This window comes from Andrographis paniculata, unplaced genomic scaffold (assembly GCF_009805555.1).
Source record: "Andrographis paniculata isolate CXL003 unplaced genomic scaffold, ASM980555v1 Contig30END, whole genome shotgun sequence".
Classification (NCBI taxonomy): Eukaryota; Viridiplantae; Streptophyta; class Magnoliopsida; order Lamiales; family Acanthaceae; genus Andrographis; species Andrographis paniculata.
Genome location: NW_026137563.1, coordinates 3,215,323 through 3,242,206, shown reverse-complemented (window position 1 = coordinate 3,242,206; position 26,884 = coordinate 3,215,323). Strand labels below are relative to the sequence as shown.

Sequence of the window (26,884 nt, the reverse complement as noted above, 5' to 3'; positions counted from 1 at the left end):
TTGTTGGTATTTTTATCAATATATATGATGAAGTAATCCAAGCAATGCAAATGGACAAACTAAAACTCTACAGTCTACACTACAGAGAATATTATTATAGATTTATGACTTTGCACACAAGTTCAGCGAAATATGAACAACCAAGATTTACAGCACAGATTTATATATAAATATAGATATAGATAGATATATATATATATATCATCAGCTACAAATGCTATCCTACAAGATCAGATGAGGGCCTTTTAGTAGTTGCTCTGTGTTCTCCAGAAATCAAATTTTGCAGGGCAAAGTTGATCGAATACACCACCGACGCCAGGCAGAAAATAACCGTTTCCGCTACCGCCATCGGTGCTGTTAATATAAACAAAAAAATTCCGGTAAGATAGATAGATAGATTGCTTCCTTGCATTGCGTTGCATTGCCCCCAGCTTAGTCACTCAGTCACTATGTCAAGCTGAAAGCAAGCACACAAAAATGATACAATAGTAGTAGTAATTTTGGTCAGGACTTGAGAAGCCTGTTGCAGTTCGCCGCAGCCCATCCGATCTGCTGCCTCTCGTTGTCGTAAATCACCACTTTGTCGAGGAGAGAAATGTCTGCATAATGTCATCTTCCTCGCTTAGATTATTTCCGTACATATATACAAATATACATATATAATGTATGTAAAGAATTCCAACCTCCAATCACATTCATGTTTCCTAATCCGACCTCGTCGCCATTCAAGATGCCTAAGCACACATTCCCGTGTTCCTGGACAGATTTATATATGTTCAACTTTTTCAAGAATTAAAACTCTTAACTGACTTTTGGGAACTGAATAGATCGAACATAAGTAGAGAGTTACCGTGACAATGAGATAAGACTCCGGGCGAAGAGGAAACTGAGCAGTTTTCGCTTTCGTGAAGGTCAGCGCCAAAGGTTTGAAGTACTTTGCAGCATCTTGGACAGATTTGAAGGGTTTGGCGCCTTTCCAACAGACGGGAAGGCTTTTATCCTCCGCTGCATCTTTGAGTTGATTATTTAAGTTCCCTTTTACCTGAAAGAGTTCGGAAATTAAGTATATGTGTGAATGTCATCTTCCAAGGAATCATCATTTCGAAACTTACCAGGGAAACAACCGTCTTATATGCTTGAGAGCTAAAGTAAGTGTAAGTACTTCCACTGTCGAATATAATCGAGAGGCCTTTGGCGTTTGTAGTTTGGCCACCAAATTGGAGATCTGCCGTCCCCAAAGTGTAGTATTTTCTGAACAAGAAGTGTGGTAAGAATTGGATGTATTGAAAGGTACACACAAGGATGATCGGGCTTACGATTGGGTTGATACGGGTAACCAAACTATGCCTGATTTTGGGAGAAAATCATCTCCAAAAAACAGAAACCCTCCTTGTCCACTTAAACAGTGACCAATGACGTTTCGGGTCAAACCCAAGCTGCGAAGCTGAGATAAAATGCTCGATTTACCATTTCCAAGGCCAAGAACTCCATCAGTGTACGGTAGATGAGCTGAGTCCACAACTTCTTGGTTGTATCCACATCTAAATATATCAAGATACAATTATTTCTATTGCTTAACGTAAAGAACAGAAAAATAATATATACCCCTAAAGTCCCTTACCCAAATGCCAATTGAGGGGCTGCGTTGCTACCATTGGTAAATTTAAGAGGAAAAGAGTCCTTGACCAACACTCCCAAAGACGAACCGCTGTCAGCATAGCCAACCTCATAATCACATTGATCGTTAGGTGATTGACAATGCTGGCTGTCTGCGTGAAGGGATGTGCAAATCGGATCTTGACACATGATGAGGTTTCTATTGGGTTTGTACAGACTATGAGGTGCCTGAAACAACATTGCAATTCAAGAATCGTCTCAATCAGGATCATCTTACCAGTCGAATTTTCAGGGAGAAAAGGCCTTACCGGTGTGCATTTTGTACAGGGTGCATCGCACTGAAGCCAAGTAAGGTCACTGCCTGTATCTATGTCAAGAAAGTAAGGTTTAGGAGGCCTGCCGATATTGATCGTCGCATAATAGTACCTACACGAGGAATGAATGGAAACAATCCATTTTTAAGCAACAATGCAGTGGAATGAAGAATAAATGGAGCAACAAAATGTCGGCCAGTTGTTGTAGTCAAGATTTACACTAAAATGCAGAGTATGATATCAATCGATGTAATCGTGATCGGGGTTCAAAATCAACTGTAAAAGGGCTCAAACCACACCATTGAAGCCTGAAAGTTGCAAACCAGACTGGTAATCATAAAAATAGAAGAAGAAAATCTAAGAACTCAACAAATAACAGAAAGATTATATGACGGGTATAAAATAACCACTACACAAACTGTTAAACCGCTCAGCAAATTCTTAAGCCAGAGACGAAAGCAACTCGACAATTCCACGAGAACACAACCAAAACTTCAAGCCAATAGGTCACGAACACAAATACACAATCAAAAAACTATATCCACAAAAATAATAAAACCCCCAATCCCCGATCAAACCAATAAATTCAATAAACTCCGAAAAGAAAGGTCGCCATACCCTTTGGGATAAACATTGCCGGAGACAGGGAAAACCACGGAGGACCCAAAGCCTTTCGTGGATTTCGTCGATTGGTCCGGCTGATACGCAGCTGTCGCAATCCACGACAGAAGGAACAACACCAATGCTTTCAGGGCCATCTCCGGATGCAAAATAAAATCGATTATCGCCATCGCCGACAACAAATCCTCGGGGCTCAAAAGGACTAGTCTCGGAAAAGAAATCGAAAAGCAAAGAAGAAAGAAGGATAGACCCAAAACTCAAAAGAGCACACTATCCACCTCCCAGAGTCTTCACGGGGTGCAGTGCAGTGTTCGACGAAATGCTGAAGCTCATTGAAAATTCCACGGTTTTTATATCTACTGTTGGTGGGCCCCAAATTTTCACCGCGTTTGAGTTTGACTGACTTTACGCGGTGGGACTGGGCGGGCCGGATCCTTCCGATTCATACATGTGAGACGGTTCTTGCGTAACCCGGTTTCTTATTCGGATTCACTAATAGCCAGAGGCCCAGAGAAGTACGGGCCGAGTAAGATACCGTTTGGACCATATAGACCCATTTATGTTTAATTATTAGTGGGCCAGTTATTTTATTATTATTATTTTCTTCTTGGAAAACAGTCCCACAATTAAAAACTACTAATTAAATAATTTAAAAGGCAAATGTGGCAGTTTGTTTACTTGTAACAGTAAGATTGGAGATGAGTGAAAGAAATTAGTTCCGAGGGCTGGAACAGGACAAACGAACTCACTCTCGACGTGTCCAAATATCATCGAATTACGTTCCAAGTGTCCCTCTCTTAATAATAATGAAAAATACTATAATAATAATAATAATAATAATAATAATAATAATACTAATAATTCAAATAAAATAATTAGAAGAGAAGATAGGAACAGGACCTGCCTAGTGTCTGCCTCGGACGACAGCACAGTCCGCGTGACAGTGACGTTCCGACGGTTTTGAACCGTCACTACTAAATATAACTAATCCAATTTTAGTTAATTATATTACTTCTGCTTGCACAATGTATCATTCTAAACTCTTACGTATGAATAAATAAAACATTATGGACTCAACAAAAAATTAAATATATATATATATATATACAGCGCATCAGAGATGATCCATCCATCCCTTCTTACATATATATTTTTCAGAGCTTGGGGGGATAAACAATAAATACTAGTAGAGTATTTATTTACTAAGAATTTCAATTTTCAACCAGACCAAATTCCAAATTACTGACAGTAATTAGTAAATACTAGTAGCAGCTCTCTTGTTGCGGTGTCACGTGCACGGTCATAGAGCTAGGTCTCCTGTGTCACGTGCGCACAGCCACCCGGTCCGGTCCGGTCCGGTTCAGAAGGGCTTGGAGAGATACTCCATCACGTCCTCCATCGGATAGTTCGCCGGAAACTGCGAGCCGCCGATGAGCGAGCAGCTGTCCAAGTAGCTGCTGAACGGAAATTCCAGGGCGGACTTCTCCCAGTCCGCCAGCTTCGGCGCGCTCTCCACCTCCGGCGACAGCACGTGCTCAGAGCAGCTCGAATCTGTGTGCAGCCGCGGCATCGAATCCGAGGGATCCAGGTACATAAAGTCGTCGTACACCATCGGAGATGCCTCCGGGACCGCTTTCAGGATCGCCGGCTTCATATCCTCCTCTGACGTCACTGCACTCGTCATCTTCGGCGGCGCCGGCTGCCGCTCGATTGCACCTTTCTTGTTGTATATGCGGCACAGTACCCAATCATCCAGCTGTAGAAATCAAATCTCAGCGTCAGATCGACCATTACCAATTACCATCATTGAATAAACACATAACGATTTTTTAGGCACCAATCATTGTCTCCCCACCATCACCGATTTCTCTTCACTTTAGAGACGAGTAAAACCTAATTTAACATCAAAATTTTAGCTAAATTCCTACGAATTTAGCATTGATTTCAAAATCAAATGACCCATTTCCAGTTCATTTAAGCTATAATTCTAATTGTATATAAAATTTCAGGAAAAGAATTAAAAATTAAAGAGTAACTGAATCGGATATAGAAGTTACCCGAAGGCTGTGGTTCTTCTTCCTGGCAGAGCGGTCGACGTCGGCAAGACGATATTCGTGCATAATCCAGTTCGTCTTTTCGCCTCTAGGAGCCTTGCCGGAGTAAAACACCAACGCCTTCTTTATACCAACAGGCTTCGGTTGGCCAATCGGCTTATCGGCTCCGGTCGCCTTCCAGTAACCGCTCCCCGCCGCTCGATTTGGTCTCGAACCATTTGGATACTTCCGGTCCCTAGGCGAAAAGAAGTACCACTCTTTCTCACCATACAGAGCCATACCTGCAGAATCAATTAGTCAAGCAATTCATTAATCGATTACGAACTAATCAGCCGATTCCAGCGAACATAGATCGGAATTAGAACTCGCGTAACCATTCCACACCTGGCAGATCCCACGGATCGTACTTGTAGAGGTCAATCTCTGCGATAATCGGAACGGAAATGGATTGTGAAGCGCATTTCCGGCACAAATAATGCATGACGAGCTCTTCATCGGTCGGATGGAAGCGGAATCCAGGAGGCAGTTGCAGATCCATGGCGGCCATGGCAGTCAAATTAATCGGTTACCACTGTTTTTTACCTCGAGAGGCGGGGAAAAGGGTAGAGGGAACAGAGAAGGGGTAGGAAAGAAGGGGGTTTTCTGAAACTTCGGCCGCAAGGGAAGAGAGGGAATTTATAGGAAGAGGAAAGGGGACACGTGTGCGGGGAGTGAGGGAGAGAGGGCGGCGGAGTTCTAGAATACACGTGGACGGACACGTGGCGACACAAAAAGTGGTTCCACTTACGTCACTGCTTGCGTCATCCGTTTTGGACTTACCCGTTATGAATGACACGTCGGACGGTCATGCAATCGGCGGGATCGGTCACCGCTGCTGACCTGTCCAACAACGACAATTATTGATAAACCTTTATTTATTATTTATGCATATAGACTATAGTCAATAAAATTTAATTTCAAATAATATTATTATTATTTTATAATTAATAAAGGCAAGAAATTACTACAACCAGTGAACTTGGGAATTAGGTTAACGTAACGTTGGCGGTCCCAAATAATATTAATTGATGTTTTAAAAAATGAATAAAACGACAAGTAAAACCAAGAAAGGGGGGAAAGAAAAAGGACAGCGTAGGCTTCGGGGATAATAATGGCAAAAGTGAGGAAGGATCCCGGGAGTTTCTTGGCAGAAAATTGGGCCACAAATTATATATAAATAAAATAATATCTTAATGGAAGCAGCTGGAATTAGAATATAGAAATATTTAAAAAGTGAATTTAACTTTTTACTAAAGTTACAAATAAAGTTGAAATCGACCTACACTCCACAAGTCTATTGGGACCGTACAGTTTGTCCCAATCTATCTAAAGGTAAAGTTTACCGCACGTAGAATAGAATATGTAATATGTATATGTCCATATTCATATTTTTGCAATTATTATTTTCAGGTAATTATTTTTGCTTTGCTAGCTTTTTAAAGAATAATAAATAAGAGTATAAGCATTAATATGTAATGCATGGAAATGAATAGTAAAAATAATGAGTATATTAATTAATTAATTAATTAAGGAGTGCATGTATTCTTTGTCTTATTATTATGTGTAGAAAAGCAAGATCGGACAAAGCACAAATGACATTGATATTGAGAGAGAAGTCACGCGCGCCGACCGTATCACCTACGCAGATCTCTTCTTACATATTTAGTCACATGTTTCCATATCCATTAATTTTAATATTTTTTTTTTAAAAAACATTGTTATTTATCTTATATTCATCAAATTCTTGCCGACTTAAAAAATGTGGATAGACACAAACTCCATTTAAAAGTTAGAAAAGTCTATAATTAAAATTATATTATTTATAATGTGTATATATATATATATATAGAGAGAGAGAGAGAGAGAGAGAGAGAGAGAGAGAGAGAGATTACGTATTATATATTGGAAATATTCGACAATAAATGTACAATGTAATCTTACAACTTGCTGACAGAAATGAAATAATCCCTCGCCACTTATTTTCATTCATAGCATATTTCCCCTATGTTATCTGAATCCAGTTTCAATCATAAAAAAATAATATTATTTGCAATATTTATCATTTCAATTAGTAAAACTTAATATTCATATATATAGTGTAATATGTCATTATCGTTGGTCGTTCTTATCCTTTAACCTACTTCGAGAAACAACACCACCACATTCACAACTATTAAATCAATCATCTTTGCATTCACACTTCAACATACATTTACATAAATAAAAACATCATCACTAAAAAAATGATATCAGACATGCGTACTCCATTAATTAATTATGTTTTATAATATAATATAGTTACTAAAGAAAATTAATTGGTGAAGAAGATTGACTTATTTATCCTTGAAAAAAGAAAACCCAGCAGCAGCAGCAGCCAATTGACATTCTGCACATGTTCAATTAATTTAGACTACAAATCAAGCCTTAATTAAGAGTCACACCATTTCACTGACCTTAAAATTTAGCACACTCAAGTCTGAATTAAATAACATTAGAATATGGATAAGCTTGGAATTAGTTCTAACCACTGCCTATAGGCTATAAAGTCATCCAGATTAGCTGTATTTTTTAGGTTACTTTAGTTTTACTTCAAACACTTTCTTAATAGTTAAATTTTAAGGCTTTAATAATCATGTTAAAATAGCTACCAGCCGCCAGGTTTCAACCATAATAAGCTAAAACAGTAAGAATAAAGTCCATCCCAAGTATTATAGAGAACAAGTGGACATAGGTTTCTAATACTTGACGCAATCAAGTTTGACTGCACCAAAATTCAACCAATGATGTGAATGCAGGCATTATCATGTGTGTGTGTGTATGTATGTGCAGTAAGTAAGACAATAACTATCCAAAACCTAGCAAGTAAAGTTGGGAATCAAAGAATGCATTTTTGAGTGCACTCAAAGAACACAAAAGCAAGAAGGTCAAATGCACAAATCCCCACTACCTCAGACTAAACAAAATTCAGCCAATTAACTCATTGGGTGCTGTGAAACAGACATGCATATATTATTGTCAACCACTTAGCTCTCCTACCCACCTCCCTCCCTCTCTCTCTCTCTCTCTCTCTCTCTCTCTCTCTCTCTATCCATTGGTTGTAGATGATATTTGTGAGGTACGTTCACACTAGACTAGTATCAAGACAAAGGATATATATTGTGGGCTGTAATAACCAGACAGATTCCTTAATTTTTCCAAGAATATTCTCAGATGTAAAATTTTATCCAATTTCTCTAGCCATATATTGCTTGTGGTTCAGATTTTCTAGCTGTGACAGTTTTGACCCGCATGAGAATAATAGATGCAAAGCAACAGCTATCTAGACAGGAATATCTTGGAGCATGTAAACATATATATACACAACACACACACACATATAAACGTTGGGTAGAACTAGGGACTTTATTTACAGTGTTGTGCCAACACTCAGTGAGATTCCAACTGGACCAAGCATTTAGATGAAAATTAAACCGATAATTAACCACAGAAAAATGCATACTGAATCTATCTACGTCACAAAAGTATTGTAAGAAACTTAGCCAAAAAGTAATGTAGTAATTCCTCACTGAGGCAGAAACCGTGCATAAAAACTGATCCAGGAAAAGAGACGAGGGAAACCAAAAATAAACCAAACCTGCAACCAATTTAGGGACAATGGTATTTATTTTATCTGGAATTGAAGGAGACCACCTCTTGAAATGTCATAATCTCCCTCATGGCTGGTATCATGGTCTAACCTTCCTCAAGCAACCTAACAAACTGGAGAGCACAATGAAATTGAATGGATTACCTTGGGAGCTGCGGCTAACCTCAGCCCTATAGCCAGGCCATCCGCTTTCAGAGCCAAACTCTGAATCTCAGAGAAGGGAGTACAGTCTCGACCCTGGTTGGAGATGATACCAACCGCTGCCTCTACTAATCATGGAGAGAAACATAAACAGAGAAAAACAACTAAACAAGATTCAAAATATCCTGGATGGGTGCATGTACCAATTATGGAAGAGCAGGAATAGCAAAAGATCTTGAGATTCCTCCAAAACTCAATTTGAAAGTCACTTCATTTGGGTTGAAAGAGGGAAAAATGTGAATTTATAAAACTCAAAGGCTCAAGAATGAACTGTGTTTATCTGGTTTTAGCCTCCTACTCAGCTGTAAGTATCTATTTTACACTACATAGCAAGTCTTAAAATCAGATGTGTTTGTGAACAGTGAACATGTTATAACTCAGCTGCAGGTTTAGGGTTCTATTAATCTGGAAAGCAAGTATATGCATCCTAGAAAGCAAGTGCATCCCAAGAACACAAATGACATTAAATCCAGCATCAGTTCAAGAAAATTAGAATCTAAATATTGACGATGTCAAACAGCACAACTTCCCTAAGCATTCTGTAACCAAAATAGGTTCAAGCAACACATCATTGTAATTTGAGATGAGTAATGGAAATACAGAAAGTTGTCTTCTGGTTGTGGCGGCGCAGTAGATTAATCCATCCTTCCCTTGAGGATTCTCTCTGTGACTTCAGTTGGTGTGCTGTAACATAACAAAGGATTTAAAGCAAACAATGCAAAAACTAAATTTCACTCACATGATTGGTTTTTTTTTTTTTTTTTTTAAAAAAAAGAAAGTTCAGGCCAAGGGACAGGTGCACCACTTACACAAGATAAACATGTCCTCCCCAGCCACTCAAACAATCACGATCTACTGATGATAGAAGTGCTTGCGAGATGGTTTCAAACAGTTCCTCAGGTTCCTGTACAAGAAAACTATTTAATCCAGCGGTACTAGAATGGTTTTCATTTAATAACAAACTAATTCAGCTGGAGGCAAAAAGAAAGAGATTAAAACTCTATGACCATGCTGACAGTCATTATGTAGCAACTGTGACAGTAACTACTAAAAAAATAGAACATATGAAAACAGAAAAACATGTTCACAGATTAACAGGGTTAAATGCAGGGTTGGGGAAGAGAAGAATATTAATACTTTTCATTTATATAATAGCCTTAATTTGGTAAACCCTCAATCTCAAATGAATTTATATCCAATTCAAGTTTTCAAGTGATCTGTGATCTTTAAATTGTTTCATTATTTTTCATAAAATAAGGGAAAAAAAGTACACAAACATGCAGATATACAGAAAAACTGCTGTAAACGTATGCACATTTGAATAAAGGAATAATAAACAGTGGTAAGAAATTCCACAGGTTTCACTTGAAGTAAAATGCTGAGTAAATAAACAAACCATATCAGGCTTGAACATTGATTCACAGGCACCATAAAGGGACTCAGAGGCTGTGCCAGCAACAACAAAATCTTTGGCAAGTTCCCTGCAGTTATTAAATCCAAAAGTGAAATGCTGAAGATGCTTCCTTGGAAACATATTACCAAAACAACCGCTTGCAGTAAAATCCTATACGTAGATATGGAGTACATGTGGTTCCATCAGAAGGAAATTTGTTCAGAAACTTTTAGAAGGGAAAGGGCAACATCATATAATTCATAGTGAAAACCATACGCAGTAAAGTTGAAACTAAATAAAAACAGACAACATCATTTCTGATTTAAGGTAAGACAACAAAAATTTCAGTCACTTCATATTTTAGTTTATGGTTTGAATATCAGCTGTCATACAAAGAAAAGATGCATTGAAGCAATTAAAAACTGAACAATATAGAGAGTTTGACATACTTCGCCCCAATAGAATCCATGGTGCAGATGAACGGTTTGTCATCATCTCCCAAACCAGCAATAACAGGTTGGCAAAAGTATGGACCAAACCTGAATCACAAACAGAACAAACTAAGTAATTCACTATCAAATGTAACTTCTAATATACAGTTAAGGCATGACAAACTTGCTCTCTCTACAAGCATACATACAGAATAGAGAGGTAAAAACAAGGTACTACACAAAATGGTTAGGCAGGGCAAAGATAATTAAACCACTGCTTCGGCTTTCTTCTTACAAGTTTTCCCTTAACGCAAGTTTTAGGCCCTTAACATAACTGAACAATATGAACAATAAAAGTTTTAATCAAAATGGTCTCACCAACCTTTTCTCATAAAGAACAGCAGATACAAGACTAGCAAAAGTTTCAGGCTTCATATCCCTCTCTTCACGCAGGTGATATAACTTGTGCCGGAAAACAAGCCTCTGATACCTTTAGATTGATTAAATAGTAAACATAAAATAAATGATCAGGAAAACTAGTGAAGTTCAGGGGGGAAAAAACGCATCAAGCAGACAAGAACGAAGTAGCCATTATAGTAGATGATTCAGTAAGTGGCTGACGGATTTGTACTCAAATCCCGTCTACTACTTCAAGCACAATACGAAACAGCATAAACTGATACTCAAATTTCTAACTCTTCGCCTTTCCGCAAAAAGTAATTCACCACTAAAAAATGATTTCAAACTATCGCAGAATATTTACAGGGTTTGCGCATCGGTAGCGAGGCCAGCGAGACCGATGAAGAGCTTATCGTGGATTCGGTAAATCTTCTGAAAGTCCGTGGCGATAGTCTGCAGCTGCACCCCGAGACGCCGATCGCTGGCAATCGCAAAGCAATTCTTGCCCACCATTGCCACAAGGGCACTTCCATTGTACTCAAAGATCTACAAAATTACTCCCACAATCAATTCATCTCTAAAAAATAAAAAACAAATAAACGATTAACTAGGTCACACAGATTCAAATATCCAAACGGAACGCGAACCCCCCTCCACTTACCGACATTTAGATTTGATGCTGAAAACAATAAGAAACAGAGAACCTTTCGTCGAGAAATGGAGACGGAGAGCAGCAAAGGATACTATCCCTGCTCGATGACTTGGGGAAGGGACAATTCCAACTAAAATAAGAGTGGGCCTGAATTGGGCCAACCCCTTAACTATTTAGTTTTTTCGGTGGGCCTATTATGCCCATTTTTAAAGTAATAAATAAGCCCATTTTAATATGGGTAGAGTTACGGGCCGGAACGCCTCGATCCGGATACAAACCCGGATAAAAATAAATTATTATTAAATCTACCAACAGGGTGTTTCTTTCTGCTCTCAAATTTGTTTTCGGTATTTATAAAAAAATTCACAAAATATTTTATAAAGAATCATTTACGAAAAAATAAAAATTAAAGTCTTTTAGATATATAAAAAAAAAAGACAAAAAAAAACAACTCAGACCTTCCGTAGTTTTTATGGTCATATATGGCTTTGTATGTTATAAACTATATAGAAAAAAAAGGTGTCAAGCAATTTGAAATACTAAACCTATTAAAATTGAAGATTTTCAGATTTGGATTTTAAAAATATAAGGTGGATTAGAATCCAAAATGAAAAAAAAAAAAAAAAAAAAAATTGAATTGGATCAGGTCAAGTCGGATATCAAGTGACCTGAAAATAAATTGGAGTGACTCTAAAAATGTCATGTTCAGGTTTTTGGGTTGAAAATTGGTTCGTATTCATTTATCTAGAAAAGAATAAATATCAACCTTTTTCATGAATAAAAGCACTCTTTTAAGTTACTTATGCAAGAAATTAATTTGAGCATACTGTACTATTTAACTGTAACTGATCCAATTACATTAACTTAACTAAACGTAACCTGAAGAATGTCTATAGGAGCAGCAAAGTGCTTACAACCATCAATTAGTAATTAAGAATACGATAGTGAAATTAATACTAACAGTAAATATGAATCATCTGCTTGCTGTAATAACATGCAAATCCTTCTCTATATATTGCTTCTATTCACTCTGCAGAATCACAATAAAAAAAGAAAAGATGTCATCAGTATCAACAGCAAAATAGTATTTTACCTAGTGATCTAAGTATACTCTAATCCAACATTATATATATATATATATATGCATATTGTTGAGTTCTTTAATTTTACAGCACATATATACGTACATACATACATACCCATGGGGGCCGATTGTAGAGTAGAGTCTTGGAGGTTAGGATGGGTAGGCTGGAGGCGGTATGGTTGTGTCTGTGTCTGAAGAGGTATTTGAGTTCCAAGCTGAAGATCCTCTCCATAGAATGGGAACTGGTTCAACAATGGTTGTTGTTCTACTAACTTAAGTTCTGTCATCACTTGCTGCTGCTGCTGATTTTCCATTTCTGCTTGCTTCTGAATCTGATTGTTCATCAGCTGCACATATAATCACAATCTTTAGACATCACATTATACCTATGATTTTTTTATAATTTAATTTGTATACCCAGTGGTACATTTCTTGATTTTCTTTCTCCAGCAGTATCTCCTACATTTTGCAAAGATGCAAAACCACAGGGAATCACTACTCTAAACTCTAAACCAACAAATAGATAGATGCATATAATTGATGGTTTTGTGTCGATTTACCGTTCTTTTTAGATTCTCCAGCTGCTCATGGATAAGCTGAAACTGGAAAGCAGATGACAAACACAGATTGAATTAATTTATACATGTGTATGTATCTATGTATGATCATTTTGAGCAACAATGAAAAAATGCACAGTTATCAGATGAATTGGGAATTTGTTACACCCTCAATAAATCGAAGAATTAGCGCGAACCTTTCTGCTTCGAACCTTAAGCACCGCTTGCTCAAGCTGGTGTTCGAGTTGGCTTAGGTCCTCAAAGCATACACTGCTCAGATCATCTCCCTTATACCTCTGAAGGCTCAATTGAAGATTTAGGGTTTCATTCTTCATTCTCATCAGCTCCCTCTGAACTTGCTCCTGCAGGCATACAAACAACCAATTGACCCTGAAGATTCAATGGAATTATGGAGATTAAGTATAGATTGTTCTTACATTAATGTATGGAGCTGGTCCTATGTGATCGCGATGTTCGGGTATCAAAACATTCGGCCTGGCCTTAACATACCTCTCTATAATCTGATTCATGCTGTGAGTATATCACATAATTCAAGCATTAATTAGGGCAATTGTTTAACAACCACAAAACAAGTGAGAGTAAATTAAGCCATAATATTCAAACTAATCAAATTATATTGGAAACCTTTACAGAAAGTTCAAGAACAAAATTCAAATTTTGGGAGAAAAAGTTATCGGGTTTTGGTCAAATGAGAAAATGATGGTTGTGTGGTCATTACTTTGATCAGATCTTGTCTGAATCAAAACTTGATTACTAAATAACCAAGCTTTTGGAACAAACAACAAATCAAGACAAATAGAAAACCAAATTCAACAAATAATAAACAACTTGTGTGGTATAACAAATATCAAAGATATATAATCATATTAATAATAGTAGTAATTAAACTTGCTTTACTTTGATGGAGGGGTGCAGTATTCAGTGAGTCTGCCTTTGCTGGAGAAGACAATGAGTCCAATTTGGGCATCACAAAGGACAGAAAGCTCATGGGTTTTCTTCATTAAACCAGCTCTTCGTTTCGAAAATGTCACCTGTCTACTTGTTTTGTTCTCAATCCTTTTGATCTCTACTTTCCCTCTTCCCATTTCGATAATGATCTTTAAGCACTAATCCTGATCAATAAAATATAGAGACAAAAACAAGACCTTTATCAAGAGATTTAAGAGGCCAACAGAAGAATTTTTAAGACATAGTAATATGAAAAACAAAAAATATATCAGTCAACACCACAAAGTAATAACGATGTTATCATGTTTTTGGTTTGTAAGGAAACTATGAAATATTATGTACAGATACAAACTCATATGATCAAAAAAATAATGAAAAAAGGTAATAATAAAAGTTGAAGAGAGATTGTGAGTGGTGTTTGTAAAAATAAATCAAAAGTGGGAATAACTTAGAAAGAATTGAATTGAATTAGCAGTGGTGATCGAGCCTGCTGGGAGAGAAAGGGAAAGAAAATCACCAGGTTGATGAGTTTACCTTAGCTAGCTTGTTCTTCTTTAATCTTCAGTAGACTTGTATATTGTCTTGTGTTTGGAATATATATTAGGGTTTCCAAAAACAGAATTGCTTGTATTAGTGTTGGGTTGTTATATGTTAAGTAAATTCTAACACAATCGTACAATATTAATACATAAAGACAAAAACTGTTATTCCTATTCATGGTTAAACCTCTCTTTTATTCTTCGGTTTGTACTACTCCCTCCGTCCCACATCATTTGTCCCTATTTTCTATTTTCGTCCGTTCTAACTTGTCCTTTTCATTTTTGAAATATAATTATGCACTTTAATCGCATTTTAAATTTTATAATTTTCTTAATTTTAATTAAACTATTTACTTATCTCAATCTTAATTTATAATTATTTCAATATACATATATAATCTCCCTCCCTCTCTCTTTTTTATACACATATATATCATATTACCATAACTGAGTAAAGATGGTGATTGATAGTTAAATAAAACAATTAGATCGAATGCACAAATACATACATACAATTGCGAACAAGATTAATGTGAATGACACGTTAAAGAATGATGTGAAGCTAAGGTGTTTGTGTTAAATTTGAATTTTGGGAGAAATTTTAGGTTTTGTTTACACGATACATTTCACTCATTTGCTAAAAAAAAATATCACATCAAATACATTTTTTCTTTCATAAAACATCAAATCAAATACTAATTTTTTATTTTTTTTTTAATTTCCAAAATTTCAAAAACCTCTATCTAAACAAATCGCTTAATTTGTGTTCATTTTGGTTTAATAGATTTGGAAAGATTTTGGTAGAATGAGAGAAGATTGATGTGATAAGTTGGAAGTGTGTTGGTTTTATATTATTTTTATTTTTATACAAAAATATTATATAATAATTTTAGTTAAAAATATATTATGTTTATAAGATTATAAAATTTTAAGGGTGTGTTTGATGGTCAGCTTGGATTTTTTAATAGTAAAAATTTGGATTTGAATAGTTGTTTGATTTGATATAAATACCTTGATTTGATATTTTGAATCTAAAATAAATTTATAGCATAATATTTTTTTAAAAAATTATTTGATTTGATATTTTTGAAAAATAAATAAAAAAAAATTAGATAGTGAAAACATATGTGTTTGTTGGGGGGTTTGGATTTTGAGTGGGGATTTGAATAGTAAAAATTTTGAATTTGAATAGTTGTATGACATTGATATAAATATGTGTTGATATGATGTTTTGAATGTAAAATTGATTTTTAGTATCATATAAAAAATAAAAAAAAAAAGGTTTTTGATTTGATATTTTTGAGGAAAAAATGGGATGAATAGTGAATTTAAAATCCAATCCCCAAACAAACACACCCTAATAATTTATTCTCATTAAGATTTTTTTTATGTTTGGTTGATTTTTGTTCCTTCTAATCAAATCAAACAGACTCGAAATATTTTGAATGCAAAACATATTATGAACCGATCATAATTAAGCACTAAATGCAAAACAAATTAAAAGCTTTGCAAAGTGTGTAAAAAAAAAAAAGAAAAACTAAATAAATAAAATGAAAATATATTTATAATAAAAGTTGAGAAAAGGATAACACTTGTTGGCCTTAAACATTTGTTAGCAGCTCTATCCATTATCGGAAGCTTCTAGAAACCTTTCGAAACGGTCTGATCTTCCATGCACCAAATGCGAAGAATGAGAAGAGAGAAAATGAGAGGCAAGAATATAGCGTGATTGTGAACATAGGAAAAATAACCTAAATAATAATAATAATAATAATAATAATAAATTAAAAGGCAAACCCTAGCTAGTACCAAATATTATCAAATAAAAAAATAAAAAATAAAAAAATCAGAGAAAGTGTATTTATTTATAGATACTTTCCTAATTAAGAATATTACTATGTATATGTGTATTACAATAAGAGAAATTAATAATCAACAATAGAAAATTAAATATGACATTATTTGAAATAATTAAGAATATTACTATGGTATGATATCTATACTGAACTTGCAGTGAAAAATTATTACTGTTACTATTAATAGTATGTCATCAGTAGATTAATTGATCGTGTGTATGTATGCTTAAAGAGGGGTCGGAACGTTGTACTAATACTTTATTTTATTTATTTTAAATAAAAATAAAATGTGATATAAATATATATATATTAATCTATTTTTTTAAATATAAAATTAAATTTAGGATAATTAATAAATAAAGTTTATGCTTTTATATATATTTTTTTAAAAATAAATAGAATAATAAATCTTAACCAAACCCCAAGCAAACAAACACGCTTGTTTGTGAAATCTAGATTAGGGTTTGAAAATAGATAGTTTGTTTATATTAGAGAATAAGAATAACAAATTAGTCCTCACAAATATGAATAATAATAACTCAACGAACCTTTTGAAGAAGAAAGCAAAGCAGGAACGTTGGTGCCTTTGGGGACGAAGCTGTTCTGGTTTGATTATTTATTTTTCATGAATACTGACTGGAACTGTAATTTCACTGTGCAGAAATTAGGGTTTGGTTTTGCGAACAGGAAAAAGATAATTGATAACAGAGATTGATTCGTTATATAGCGGGTGGGGTGGGGTGGGGTAGGGTAGGGGTAGGGTGGTCCCTCTGAACCATTGACTCAATTAAAATATCTAAATGGGCCCACTTATAATACGAGGTAAAATTACCCAAATGACCCTATTTTAAAAAATATATATTAAATATTTTTTTTTCACATAAAATATTTAATTATATTTTGTTTAACTTTAGTAAATAATTTATTTAACTTTTTAAAAATAGTTTATAATAAACTTTTATTTTTGATATAATATTTTGAATATAAAATAAAATTAAAAATAAAACAATCCGAGACCCAAAACAATAAATCTATAAAGTTTCAATAGGAAACCGATTTTTGACATAATAATTTTAATAAATGGTTATTTTAATTTAATATTTTAAACTAAAAATATGTATAACATACAATCAGAAGAAACAAAGAAGTAATTATAATTTTCCAAAATTGTATACTACAGTAATTTAGTAGGTGATGTGACACGAAACAAATTCACTCCTACATAAATCATAATCATGTGAACGTTAGGGGAATGTTTGTTGGTTTTTATTTTTGGATTTGTTTATTCAACAGTATAATTTTCAATTTAAATAATTATTTTGATATATATAAATTTAATTTTAACATAATATAAAAATTAAAAAAATACTATACTTCATTTTATTTATTATTTATTTGAAATATCTATCTGTAGTAGGGACTTAACCCCAATTCCTTCAATTTCTCAGGTAATAAAAATGCCCAATTGAAAGAATGGTTCGAATTCATCAAGGTACAAGAAAGAAGAACCTGTTAGCTTGGCTGTATGCATAACTAACTAAATCAAACAACAAAGATCACACAGATAGGAGCAATCAAAATTGCTGTATGGAATTCGTTCTTATCTGCAAAGCTTTTTCTTTTGTGGCTTCAAATTTGCTTTTGCTTCCATAACTGTCTCAGCTTCGGCCTGAACCGTAGCTCGGTTTGACGATTCAGTGCTCGGCAGCAAGATTGCTTTTTGCGCAGGCAGTTCAGAAATGAAAAGCAGCGTCTGCGCCCAACCGGCATACTTCCCATACTTGCTCACAAATGCATCGGCCACAAGATGGCAAATTTTAGGTGTCAGGCGAGCACCCGCCAATTCAGGGACAACATACTTTGTCGCAATCTTTAACAAGGAGGAAGCATTAATCAGATTAGTATAGTAACAATAGGGCGAAGAAACTCTTCTAAAGCCAGATATTGAAATAAGAAAACTGGGGTAGCGCGCACCTGCCAAACATGAGTATCGACTGGAATGGCATGGTGTTGATCTAAGGAGAAGAGTGCGATGCAGGCAGCAACCTTGGGACCAACTCCAGGTAGACTAGAGAGGCCATTGATTGCTGTTTGAAGATCCATTTTACGAAAACTAGCAAGCCACTCCACACCTCCTCCGGGTTTCGATTGCAAAGCTGCCACAGTTCCAACAATGTATTTAGCCCTGCTTGTAATTCAAGAAAAAGTGAAATATGCTGTGAACTGAGTGTATTCTTTTCAATTTAAACACTCAAATAGCACATATATTGACACAGAAACTAGCTAACCTAAACTTTCTTTAACGAACAATATGTTTTCCACGAATGCAGTGTAGAAAGGGGTTCGTAATAGTTCTGTAAGAAACAAAATACCTATCATATATGTGTTGCAAATTTCTTAGGGTATAAAACCATCCCGAGTGACAATGCAAGCTGAAAGGATTGCGATCGGTGTATATATAAGTAAACAGTGCAAATTGTTCGATTCAAAATTCGCCGCCAAGGCGTTTACAAATCCAATTTTCAGGAAACATGAGTCCCCCCAACCTTCAGGAACCTTCATCAATCATATTACTACAAATCTTTGTCATCTTTGAGCACAGAACAGAGCAAGACATAATCACTACAGAATTTTCTATACCATTACTTATACAATTGCTAACTCACTATCAAGAATCCATAAGAGAACCAATCAATACATAAGGCTAAAGTCGATTCCAACAGAATTGTATCGAAAATGGCTCGTCTAAAAAAGTTCCAACACAAATTCAGATGCCTAGAAAGAGCTATCTGCTGTTTGCCTTAAAGTTCACACAACACCAGCAATGGATTATGTACCAGAGCATGGAAGAAATGAATTTCATACCTGTATCCAAATCCAGCCTCTCTAAGCTCTCCCTCCGTTACCAGTGCCAACCTTTCCAGAGTTGGGAACTCGAAGAAATCAAACCCTCCCACGTTCCCCAAAAGCCTCCCCTTGGACGAAATGAAATCCACCATCTTGGTAATCCTCTGTATGTGGTTATTCGACGAGCAGATGAACTGAATCAAGCACTCCAACGGATCCTGGCGCAAAACCCTAGCCCCCTCCAGGTAGAGTGCCAGCTGCGCAAATCTCTCGTCCGAAGCCCTAAATTCGTCCCACATCTCCTTCAACGAAATCCCCAAATTTAGAAAATCAGAAAGATCGATCCTCGCAATGTCCTCGTTCTCCGTGAAATGACAATGGTATCCCACGCCATCGTCGTCCAGTTGTTTGAGCGAGACCAGGTGTGACCCGATCGGGCCAGTGTATTGCGAAGGCCCGGTCTTCTTCCACCGGAACGTCTGCCCGGTCGGAAAAGTGAGCGGCAAGTAGAGCTCGGTCTTGTCAATGTTGAGCGGCTTCCAATTGATGGCGAGTTCTGGAAATAGTTGAGGATTTTTAAGAATATTGCATCGTTTGCTGGAAATAGGATTGGGAGTTTTGGTCAAGGATCGCCGATGTCGAGGGGACGGAGGAGTTGTCGGTGGCGTCGGCATAGACCCCTTCAGCCTCTTCATCCTTCGACGGCGACGGACAAGGCGGAGGATTATTTGAGGAGTATTCTTTTTATTCCGGGTAGGGTCATGAGCATGCCGCCTAGATCCGAACACAGACCCGACCCGTAAAACCAATTCAGAAGTCACAACCCGGATAACAAACCCAATTTATATAACTTATAGTTTAATTAAAAAAAATGCAATTAGAACATACTTTAATCTAATCTAATCTATTCATCCATCCATAAATTTATTTAACCCAATTCCAAATTAATACTACAATTCAACGATATTTGCTTCTACGAGTACTTTGCAGCCAGTTCAATACAGGCATAAATATATATATATATAGATAGATAGATAGATACAGAGGTGGAGTTACTGGGGCAATGGAATGTCGGAAAGATCAGGACGGTGGTGCAGCTCAACCCCGCCGCCGGCGGTAGCAGTGTCGCCGTTGCCGGAGGACTTGGTGGGGTCGACGTAAGTGACAGCGGAGTCCTTTCGGAACATAAGATAGAGCACGGACAGTACGTAGACAGCCATGAGGGGGAATACGATGATCCCCACGAACACTTTCCCAACCTTGGGCAGTCTGCCGTGTATCAACCAATCAACGAAGCCCGTGCTCAGGTAGTATATGTTAACTCCGATGATTCCCAGTCCAAGAACCCAACAGAACACGATTGTCTGAAAACAACGACTATCTCTCAGATTCATGTCTGAGAATATATATATATATATATATATGATCAACTGTATTCGAATTATGAGTTATACTACTAATTATTAGTACTTACGTATATGGAGTTCTTGTGGGGGCCCATCTTGGTGGAGCTGCTGCTGAACTTGAGAAGAGGGATTAGGGCAAATGGGAGCTCAAAAGAGAGTATCATCTGCAGATTCAGTTTATCTTAATTATCCATTAATTGTCTGAACAATTCAAAATGGGGACAGCAAATGCATATGGATAGAGATCAGACTAACCGAGGCTATGACAATGAGCCGACCGGCTCCGGCAGATCCTCCGATGATTGAGACAACTAAACTAGGAGTGATCGCAATGCACCTTGTCAACAGATTCCTCACCCACTTTCTCATCCTCAGTTCCAGAAAACCCTAAAATAAAAACATATACTTAAATGGGCAATATAATTAATTGTATATATACAGTGTCGATATTTAATTATGAGTGCCCAACCTGCATTATATACTGTCCGGCGTAAGTGCCTGTAATGGTTGAGCTTTGTCCTGATGCCAACAGAGCTATTGCATACACAATTGAACTCGATTTCCCCAACACATTCTGCCATCACAACAACAGTATGACGAATTTCCAACAATTCATGTTTCAGCTAGCTGATCTAATTAACTTATTCGTAGATATTAATAATCAGACCTTGAGGAGGAATGAAGCTGAATTGAGGGTTAAGTCATCGCAACGGCTTTTGTTCTCTTCGGACAGATTGGTGGCCAAGCAGACCGTTCCCGATACGGCTATAACCGCCACGTTTATTAGAAAGGCTACGAACAACGCAAATCCACTTTCGATCAAGAAAAATTTACATGCATCCTGAAATTTATTTTTATTTTTAAATAAATTAAAACATTAATTTCAAAGATCGAATAAGAATTTATTTATATTATATAAAATTCATCTTACATACATTGATGCCTCGAACAGAACTCGGCACCTTCCTCGACAGCACGAGCGCGGAATGAAGGAAAAGATTGTGCCTGACCAAAATAAATATATGAATAAATATCTAGAATTAATAAATAAATAATCTTGAAAAAAAAAATAGATATATATACATTATTACTTACGGCATAACGAGGGCGCCAAACAATGCAATGGCGTCGCCGGTGGCGCCATTTCCCTTAAGCTTCGGAATAAACATTCCTTTCAAAACTTCTGTCGCCGGAGGCTTCACATAACTCAATTCGCCGAAAAAACAAGCCGCCATTATGAACACCAATATTGCTATCAACAGCTCCAATTTTCTCACCTGCAAATTAATTTAGGTCGTGATTATATATATATTGGAATGGTAGAAAATTTTGGAAATAATGGAAAACTGATAAAAATATATATATATATATATTTTAGATAATTAAAAAATATGTGGGATGCCCAAGAGTGATTCGAACATATTTGAAAGCAAATATTAATCGGGATTCGACTAGGAAAAAAATAATAAAAAATAAATTGGACGATTCGAGGTAAATTTCAGGGGATATTTAAATAAATTGAAAAGCTAGTTGTTAATTATCTAGCTTATAATAAAATTATTACAGTAACTAGTCAACTAATTCAACTGCCGCTGCTATGACTAGGGAGTTTATGTTTTGTCCCACAACGATTATATGCATCATTAATGCAGAACAAACTTATAATTTCGACACGTTGAAAATGGAGTGGAGTTACCTGACGTACACGACTAGGGCATACACATCTTAAATTTTTATTATAATGTGGTGTACGAGTAAATAATATTGCGTGAATAAATATAATAAAAGTGATGTGAAATGTATTTATATGTCAGACACACAAAATAAATAAATAAAAGCATGTGAATTTATTTAGAGAATATGTCATAATTATGAAAAATGATGTCTATATATAGACAATTGCAGATCTCAGTTTTATGTAGGGATTCTCGAAGGCCCATACTGTCTTAGGGAAGAAAATCACACATCGGACAAAGAAATGCAGAAAGGAGTGTAGCAATTTTGTAACTTTTGAGTATTCATTTTGAGATTTTCGGGCTTTTTCAGAATTAGTAAAAGGCATGTGACGCAAAAAAATAAAATTAAATAATACAAATCTTGATCCAACCCAAATCTAATTAAAATATTGTACAGTAACTATACATGAAAACAAACTCATCAATTCATACCAACAATGCAAGTTTGTCCTTATACATAGATTTTTATAAGTTTTAATATTATTTTTACAAATAAATCAAATTAAATATCTAATATTTTATTATTTAAAATTTTTTAAAACTATTATCTAAACAAAACTTGTCGAAATGGTATTAGGATCCGGGAGCTCCCATTAAAGGTAAAACTCAAAATTTACTACACGGTAATTCTAACCTACCCTCTAATATTAAATGCGAGGAAAGTCCAAACAAACCTTCCAAACTTAACCGTTATTTACATAAAATACAAATACAACTGGGAAGTAGAACAGACAAATAATAATATTAACTTTATTTCAATTCTAAATTATTTAAACTGTAGTATTCAATTTTATTTTTTTTTAAATTAAATTTGACACTAACAAATGAATTTAAACATACGCGGAGGATATAAAACCCAACATATTAGCCTTCAAAAATAAAAAATAAAATAAAAATCAATAACAGTAAAATAAATAAATAAATAAAATCGACAAATAACTTACACCGTATCTTTGAAGTCCAAGGAGCAGCAGTGTACTGAACCCGGTGCAGAGAACCCCCACCCAAACCGGGACACGGAACAATATGTTCAGTGCAAAGGCTGTCCCTATCACTGCACCACACACATTTATTATTTAACTAATTAATTGATCACTTATATGTAAGAATATTATAAAAAATAAAATAAAAAATAATAATAATAATTTAAAAAAGAAAAAACATTAACAAAAAACCTTCTGGGATGTCCGCCGCGATGACGGCGGCCTCCGCCAGGAGCCAGAGGCAGTACTTGACGAACACAGGGTACTCAGCCTTGCAAACCTCCGCCAAATGCTTGCCTGAACATAGACACGAAGAACCTTAAACACCAATTGTTGGAATTCGACGACCAATTGTGGTCGTTTTTCATGTAATAATGGAAGCAGGAGGAATATATTAAAACTAATCAATTAATTTTGGTCAGATTTCGCAGACAGCATTGAATGAGCGGCGCAGTCTGGCACCTCTATCCTTTTCCTTACCGGTGGTAACCCCGAGGTTCGCCGCCAGAGACTGGATTATCAGCGCGAACACCAAACCGATCAGAATCACCCACAGCAGCTGCGCGCACAATTTCAGACAAAATATAAACATATATATTGCAATATTCAAAATCCTCTGTCCGAAACCATGATCTGTTCATTACCTCGTATCCATGGTTCGCTCCGGCTTGCAGATCAGTTTCCACTGTAAATGAATCATTAGTAAACGAAACAAAATCGATCGGTACAAATCCTTTAATTAATTTAAATTAAACTAAATTAAAGACATACGGTTTCCAGGATCTAAGTAAGCCAAGGAGACGAGAAAACCCGGTCCGACATAGGACAGGAAATTTCTCCATCCTGAAATCGTTTCCTGTTCGAAAAGCCGCCGATTCAAATTCTAAAGTAGTAAGTAACAAGTAATAATTACAGATACATTCGGAGCAATAAACAGGCAGACCTGATGGATGTTTTTCGGATCGGTCTGCGGCGGCGCCTCCGCCAGAACTGTAAGGCCGGCGTCGCCGCCGCCGTTGGCCGGGTGGTGCAAACTCCCCATATATGTATGTATTATGGTGTATTTGATTGAACAGCTACCTCAACAGCTTTGAGGCAATATGCAGGATTATTTGTATCGCTCCGCTTCAGAATTCAGCCTATTTATGTCATTTACCGACTTCACTCCTGCTGTGTTTGGTTGAGAAGCTTGTTTTCTAATAGTAACTTTTTAAAATTTTAATATTATATAATATAATATAAATAAATATTAATAAAATATTATTAATATAATATAAATTAAAATAATAATAATTTGATTTAATATTTTTTAAAATAAAAAATGTATTTGAATAAGAATTAGTTTTATCTCAAAACTCCCAACCAAATTATTCTTATTTTCGCTGTCTTTAACTTTTTTTTTTTTTTTTTTTTTTTTTCTTTTGATGTCTAGAGTTTTGTATCATATCTAGATTTTAGTTCTTTTATAAAAAAAAATTCAATCTATACCATTATTTAAAATTGTATTTTCATATTCAAATTTATATCAAAATTAAAGTTTTAATATAAAATATTTATTTATATTACATTATAAAGAAGGTTACCGTCCAAACATACATATATATATATATCACTATAAATGTATTTGCTCTTTATTTTAAATAAAAAAATTTATGATTCATTTGATACGATTTTCAATAAAATATATTACTATTATTTTTCTATAAAATATTATTTAAATCAAAATTAAAATAACCATTCTAATTTCAAATCAAAACCAAACAAATCCAAATCTCCACCCATTAATTAGTAGATTTTGTTTACCTGTATTTTCAAATTTATTTTGACACAATTAATAAAGAAACTATTTTTTTAAATATCATAATAAGTTAAAAATTTTACTTAAACTATATTATATTGATAAAATCATATATATATATATATATATGCATTCTGTAATATTTTTTTATTTACTTTGCATTAAATCAATCGCTATCAAAGTCAATTAAACTTGATCAAATATTTGTCCCATAGTGTATAAGCAGTATCTTGAAATTAAGAAAATGATATAAGTTTTTATTCAAACCAAGTAATAAATAAGTATATATATTTTTATTTGAGATAAGTGAATAGGATACTTTTAACCTATTGTTAAGCTTAGGGATGTAAAATGGGGCGGGTTAGCTCCGGATCCGCCCCAGACCCGCTCTTAATGGGGCGGGTTCGGGTCTAAATAATATATTTCAGGACGGATTGTGGATTTAAAATTTTAAATCCGATCGGATTCGGGGTGGATTCGGGTCTAAATAATATATTTTGGGACAGGTTGTGGATTTAAAATTTTAAACCCGATCGGATTCAGGGCAGGTTACAGATTTTACTAAAAATCCGCCTCAACCCGGACCCAGACCCGGACCTGAACCTGGATATTTTTTAAAATTATTATAACTAATATATATATATATATATATGTACATTTATATAATAAAAATATATTATTTATTTACTTAAATAATTTTAAATATAAAATTCAATTAGGTGCATACTCCAAATAATTTTTTAAAATTATTATACCTAATATATGTATATTTATACAATAAAAATATATTATTTATTTATTTATCTTATTTTTATGGATCAATATTTCATTGTTTTTAGATTTTTTTTGTGCTTTTAATGCTATTTGTTTTACTATTCGATTGTTAAAAAAGTATTTATTATTATATATTTAAAAAAAAAAATGGGTTTGCCGGGTTGGCCCTGAATCCGAAGTGTTCGGAGCGGAGTGGATCCTGGGGCTGGGTGGAAGCGGGGCGGGGCGGGTCTCGGAGCCTAATATTTTTTAACAAGGCGGGTCTCGAGGCTTGCAAAACCCGTTTCGAACCTGCCCCGTTGACATCCCTGATCAAGCTTCCAAATTTTAGGAGATTTCAATTTGTTTAAATTTATTCAACTTGTTTTGGTCAACATTTTGACGGTCAATTTATAGAGATGTTATTGAATAAAATAAAGAATCTTAGATGGGAAACGAATTAAAAATATCAACAGCTTGGGACAGTGTAGAAAACGATCTTTATTTTTGATTTTTGCAAGTTTCCCATTTAAATTCAATATTTTACATAATAAACTTCCAATTATTTTAATTATTAATTCCATAATTGTAACGTAGAATTATTGCGAATATTACTATATATTTACACTCCTTTTATTGTAAAAATCTTACCCTTACTATAATTGCATTTATATTATATCTAGTGTTAATCATAGTCAATTAACGGCTGGGATATTCTCACGTCTACACTATTTAATCGTAGGGTCATTATTCATTATAATCCTGAAAAAAATAAACAAAGTGCCAAATTCATTATTATTATTTTTATTTATTTATTTTATTATTATTATTATTATGGGTCAAACTAGGCGAAAAATCCAATCATGCAAGTTGTTTAATTTATTCATCTTCCACAGTAATATATTTTTTTTAAAAAAAACAAAAAAAAAACAGTAGGGTTTATTATAAAAATATACTTTTTTATAAAAAAAATATATATGTTTATAAAC

At 34.9% G+C, this 26,884-nt stretch overlaps 6 protein-coding genes across 7 annotated transcripts; all 6 read right to left on the bottom strand.

Moving 5' to 3' along the window:
• Nucleotides 1–51: 51 nt before the first annotated feature.
• On the bottom strand, nucleotides 52–2,871 carry LOC127246639 (aspartic proteinase Asp1-like). 2 transcript variants are annotated; one of them, XM_051268121.1, is made up of 9 exons: nucleotides 2,550–2,871; nucleotides 1,926–2,043; nucleotides 1,622–1,845; nucleotides 1,317–1,541; nucleotides 1,113–1,251; nucleotides 851–1,042; nucleotides 684–756; nucleotides 512–599; nucleotides 52–354 (listed from the first exon to the last, which is right to left on the bottom strand). In XM_051268121.1, exons 1-9 carry the CDS (start codon nucleotides 2,720–2,722, stop codon nucleotides 246–248), a joined length of 1,341 nt encoding a protein of 446 aa, XP_051124078.1. In that variant the 5' UTR covers nucleotides 2,723–2,871; the 3' UTR covers nucleotides 52–245. The 2 variants fall into 2 exon arrangements, with proteins under 2 accessions (XP_051124078.1, XP_051124079.1); XM_051268122.1 differs by having other exon boundaries at nucleotides 1,926–1,984; nucleotides 2,550–2,706.
• Nucleotides 2,872–3,625: 754 nt separating this feature from the next.
• On the bottom strand, nucleotides 3,626–5,261 carry LOC127246644 (NAC domain-containing protein 2-like). Its single transcript, XM_051268134.1, has 3 exons — nucleotides 4,991–5,261; nucleotides 4,610–4,887; nucleotides 3,626–4,308 (listed from the first exon to the last, which is right to left on the bottom strand). Exons 1-3 carry the CDS (start codon nucleotides 5,151–5,153, stop codon nucleotides 3,913–3,915), a joined length of 837 nt encoding a protein of 278 aa, XP_051124091.1. The 5' UTR covers nucleotides 5,154–5,261; the 3' UTR covers nucleotides 3,626–3,912.
• Nucleotides 5,262–8,935: 3,674 nt separating this feature from the next.
• LOC127246648 (proteasome subunit beta type-3-A) lies at nucleotides 8,936–11,484 on the bottom strand. Its single transcript, XM_051268138.1, has 7 exons — nucleotides 11,377–11,484; nucleotides 11,080–11,261; nucleotides 10,699–10,806; nucleotides 10,335–10,424; nucleotides 9,889–9,973; nucleotides 9,302–9,396; nucleotides 8,936–9,176 (listed from the first exon to the last, which is right to left on the bottom strand). Exons 1-7 carry the CDS (start codon nucleotides 11,380–11,382, stop codon nucleotides 9,128–9,130), a joined length of 615 nt encoding a protein of 204 aa, XP_051124095.1. The 5' UTR covers nucleotides 11,383–11,484; the 3' UTR covers nucleotides 8,936–9,127.
• A 768-nt stretch (nucleotides 11,485–12,252) lies between these two features.
• LOC127246647 (MADS-box protein defh21-like) lies at nucleotides 12,253–17,046 on the bottom strand. Its single transcript, XM_051268137.1, has 8 exons — nucleotides 16,921–17,046; nucleotides 13,927–14,141; nucleotides 13,446–13,539; nucleotides 13,206–13,370; nucleotides 13,012–13,053; nucleotides 12,869–12,910; nucleotides 12,567–12,798; nucleotides 12,253–12,397 (listed from the first exon to the last, which is right to left on the bottom strand). Exons 2-8 carry the CDS (start codon nucleotides 14,112–14,114, stop codon nucleotides 12,393–12,395), a joined length of 768 nt encoding a protein of 255 aa, XP_051124094.1. The 5' UTR covers nucleotides 14,115–14,141; nucleotides 16,921–17,046; the 3' UTR covers nucleotides 12,253–12,392.
• A 766-nt stretch (nucleotides 17,047–17,812) lies between these two features.
• On the bottom strand, nucleotides 17,813–20,064 carry LOC127246587 (N-glycosylase/DNA lyase OGG1). The gene is made up of 3 exons (XM_051268038.1): nucleotides 19,238–20,064; nucleotides 18,347–18,557; nucleotides 17,813–18,242 (listed from the first exon to the last, which is right to left on the bottom strand). The coding sequence occupies exons 1-3, from the start codon at nucleotides 19,912–19,914 to the stop codon at nucleotides 17,973–17,975; spliced, it is 1,158 nt and encodes a 385-aa protein (XP_051123995.1). The 5' UTR covers nucleotides 19,915–20,064; the 3' UTR covers nucleotides 17,813–17,972.
• Nucleotides 20,065–20,142: 78 nt separating this feature from the next.
• Nucleotides 20,143–24,510, bottom strand: LOC127246586 (metal transporter Nramp5-like). The gene is made up of 13 exons (XM_051268037.1): nucleotides 24,288–24,510; nucleotides 24,116–24,200; nucleotides 23,989–24,029; nucleotides 23,825–23,903; nucleotides 23,537–23,641; nucleotides 23,306–23,415; nucleotides 21,721–21,902; nucleotides 21,561–21,630; nucleotides 21,293–21,466; nucleotides 21,095–21,199; nucleotides 20,881–21,012; nucleotides 20,694–20,789; nucleotides 20,143–20,583 (listed from the first exon to the last, which is right to left on the bottom strand). Exons 1-13 carry the CDS (start codon nucleotides 24,384–24,386, stop codon nucleotides 20,272–20,274), a joined length of 1,590 nt encoding a protein of 529 aa, XP_051123994.1. The 5' UTR covers nucleotides 24,387–24,510; the 3' UTR covers nucleotides 20,143–20,271.
• Nucleotides 24,511–26,884: the final 2,374 nt, after the last annotated feature.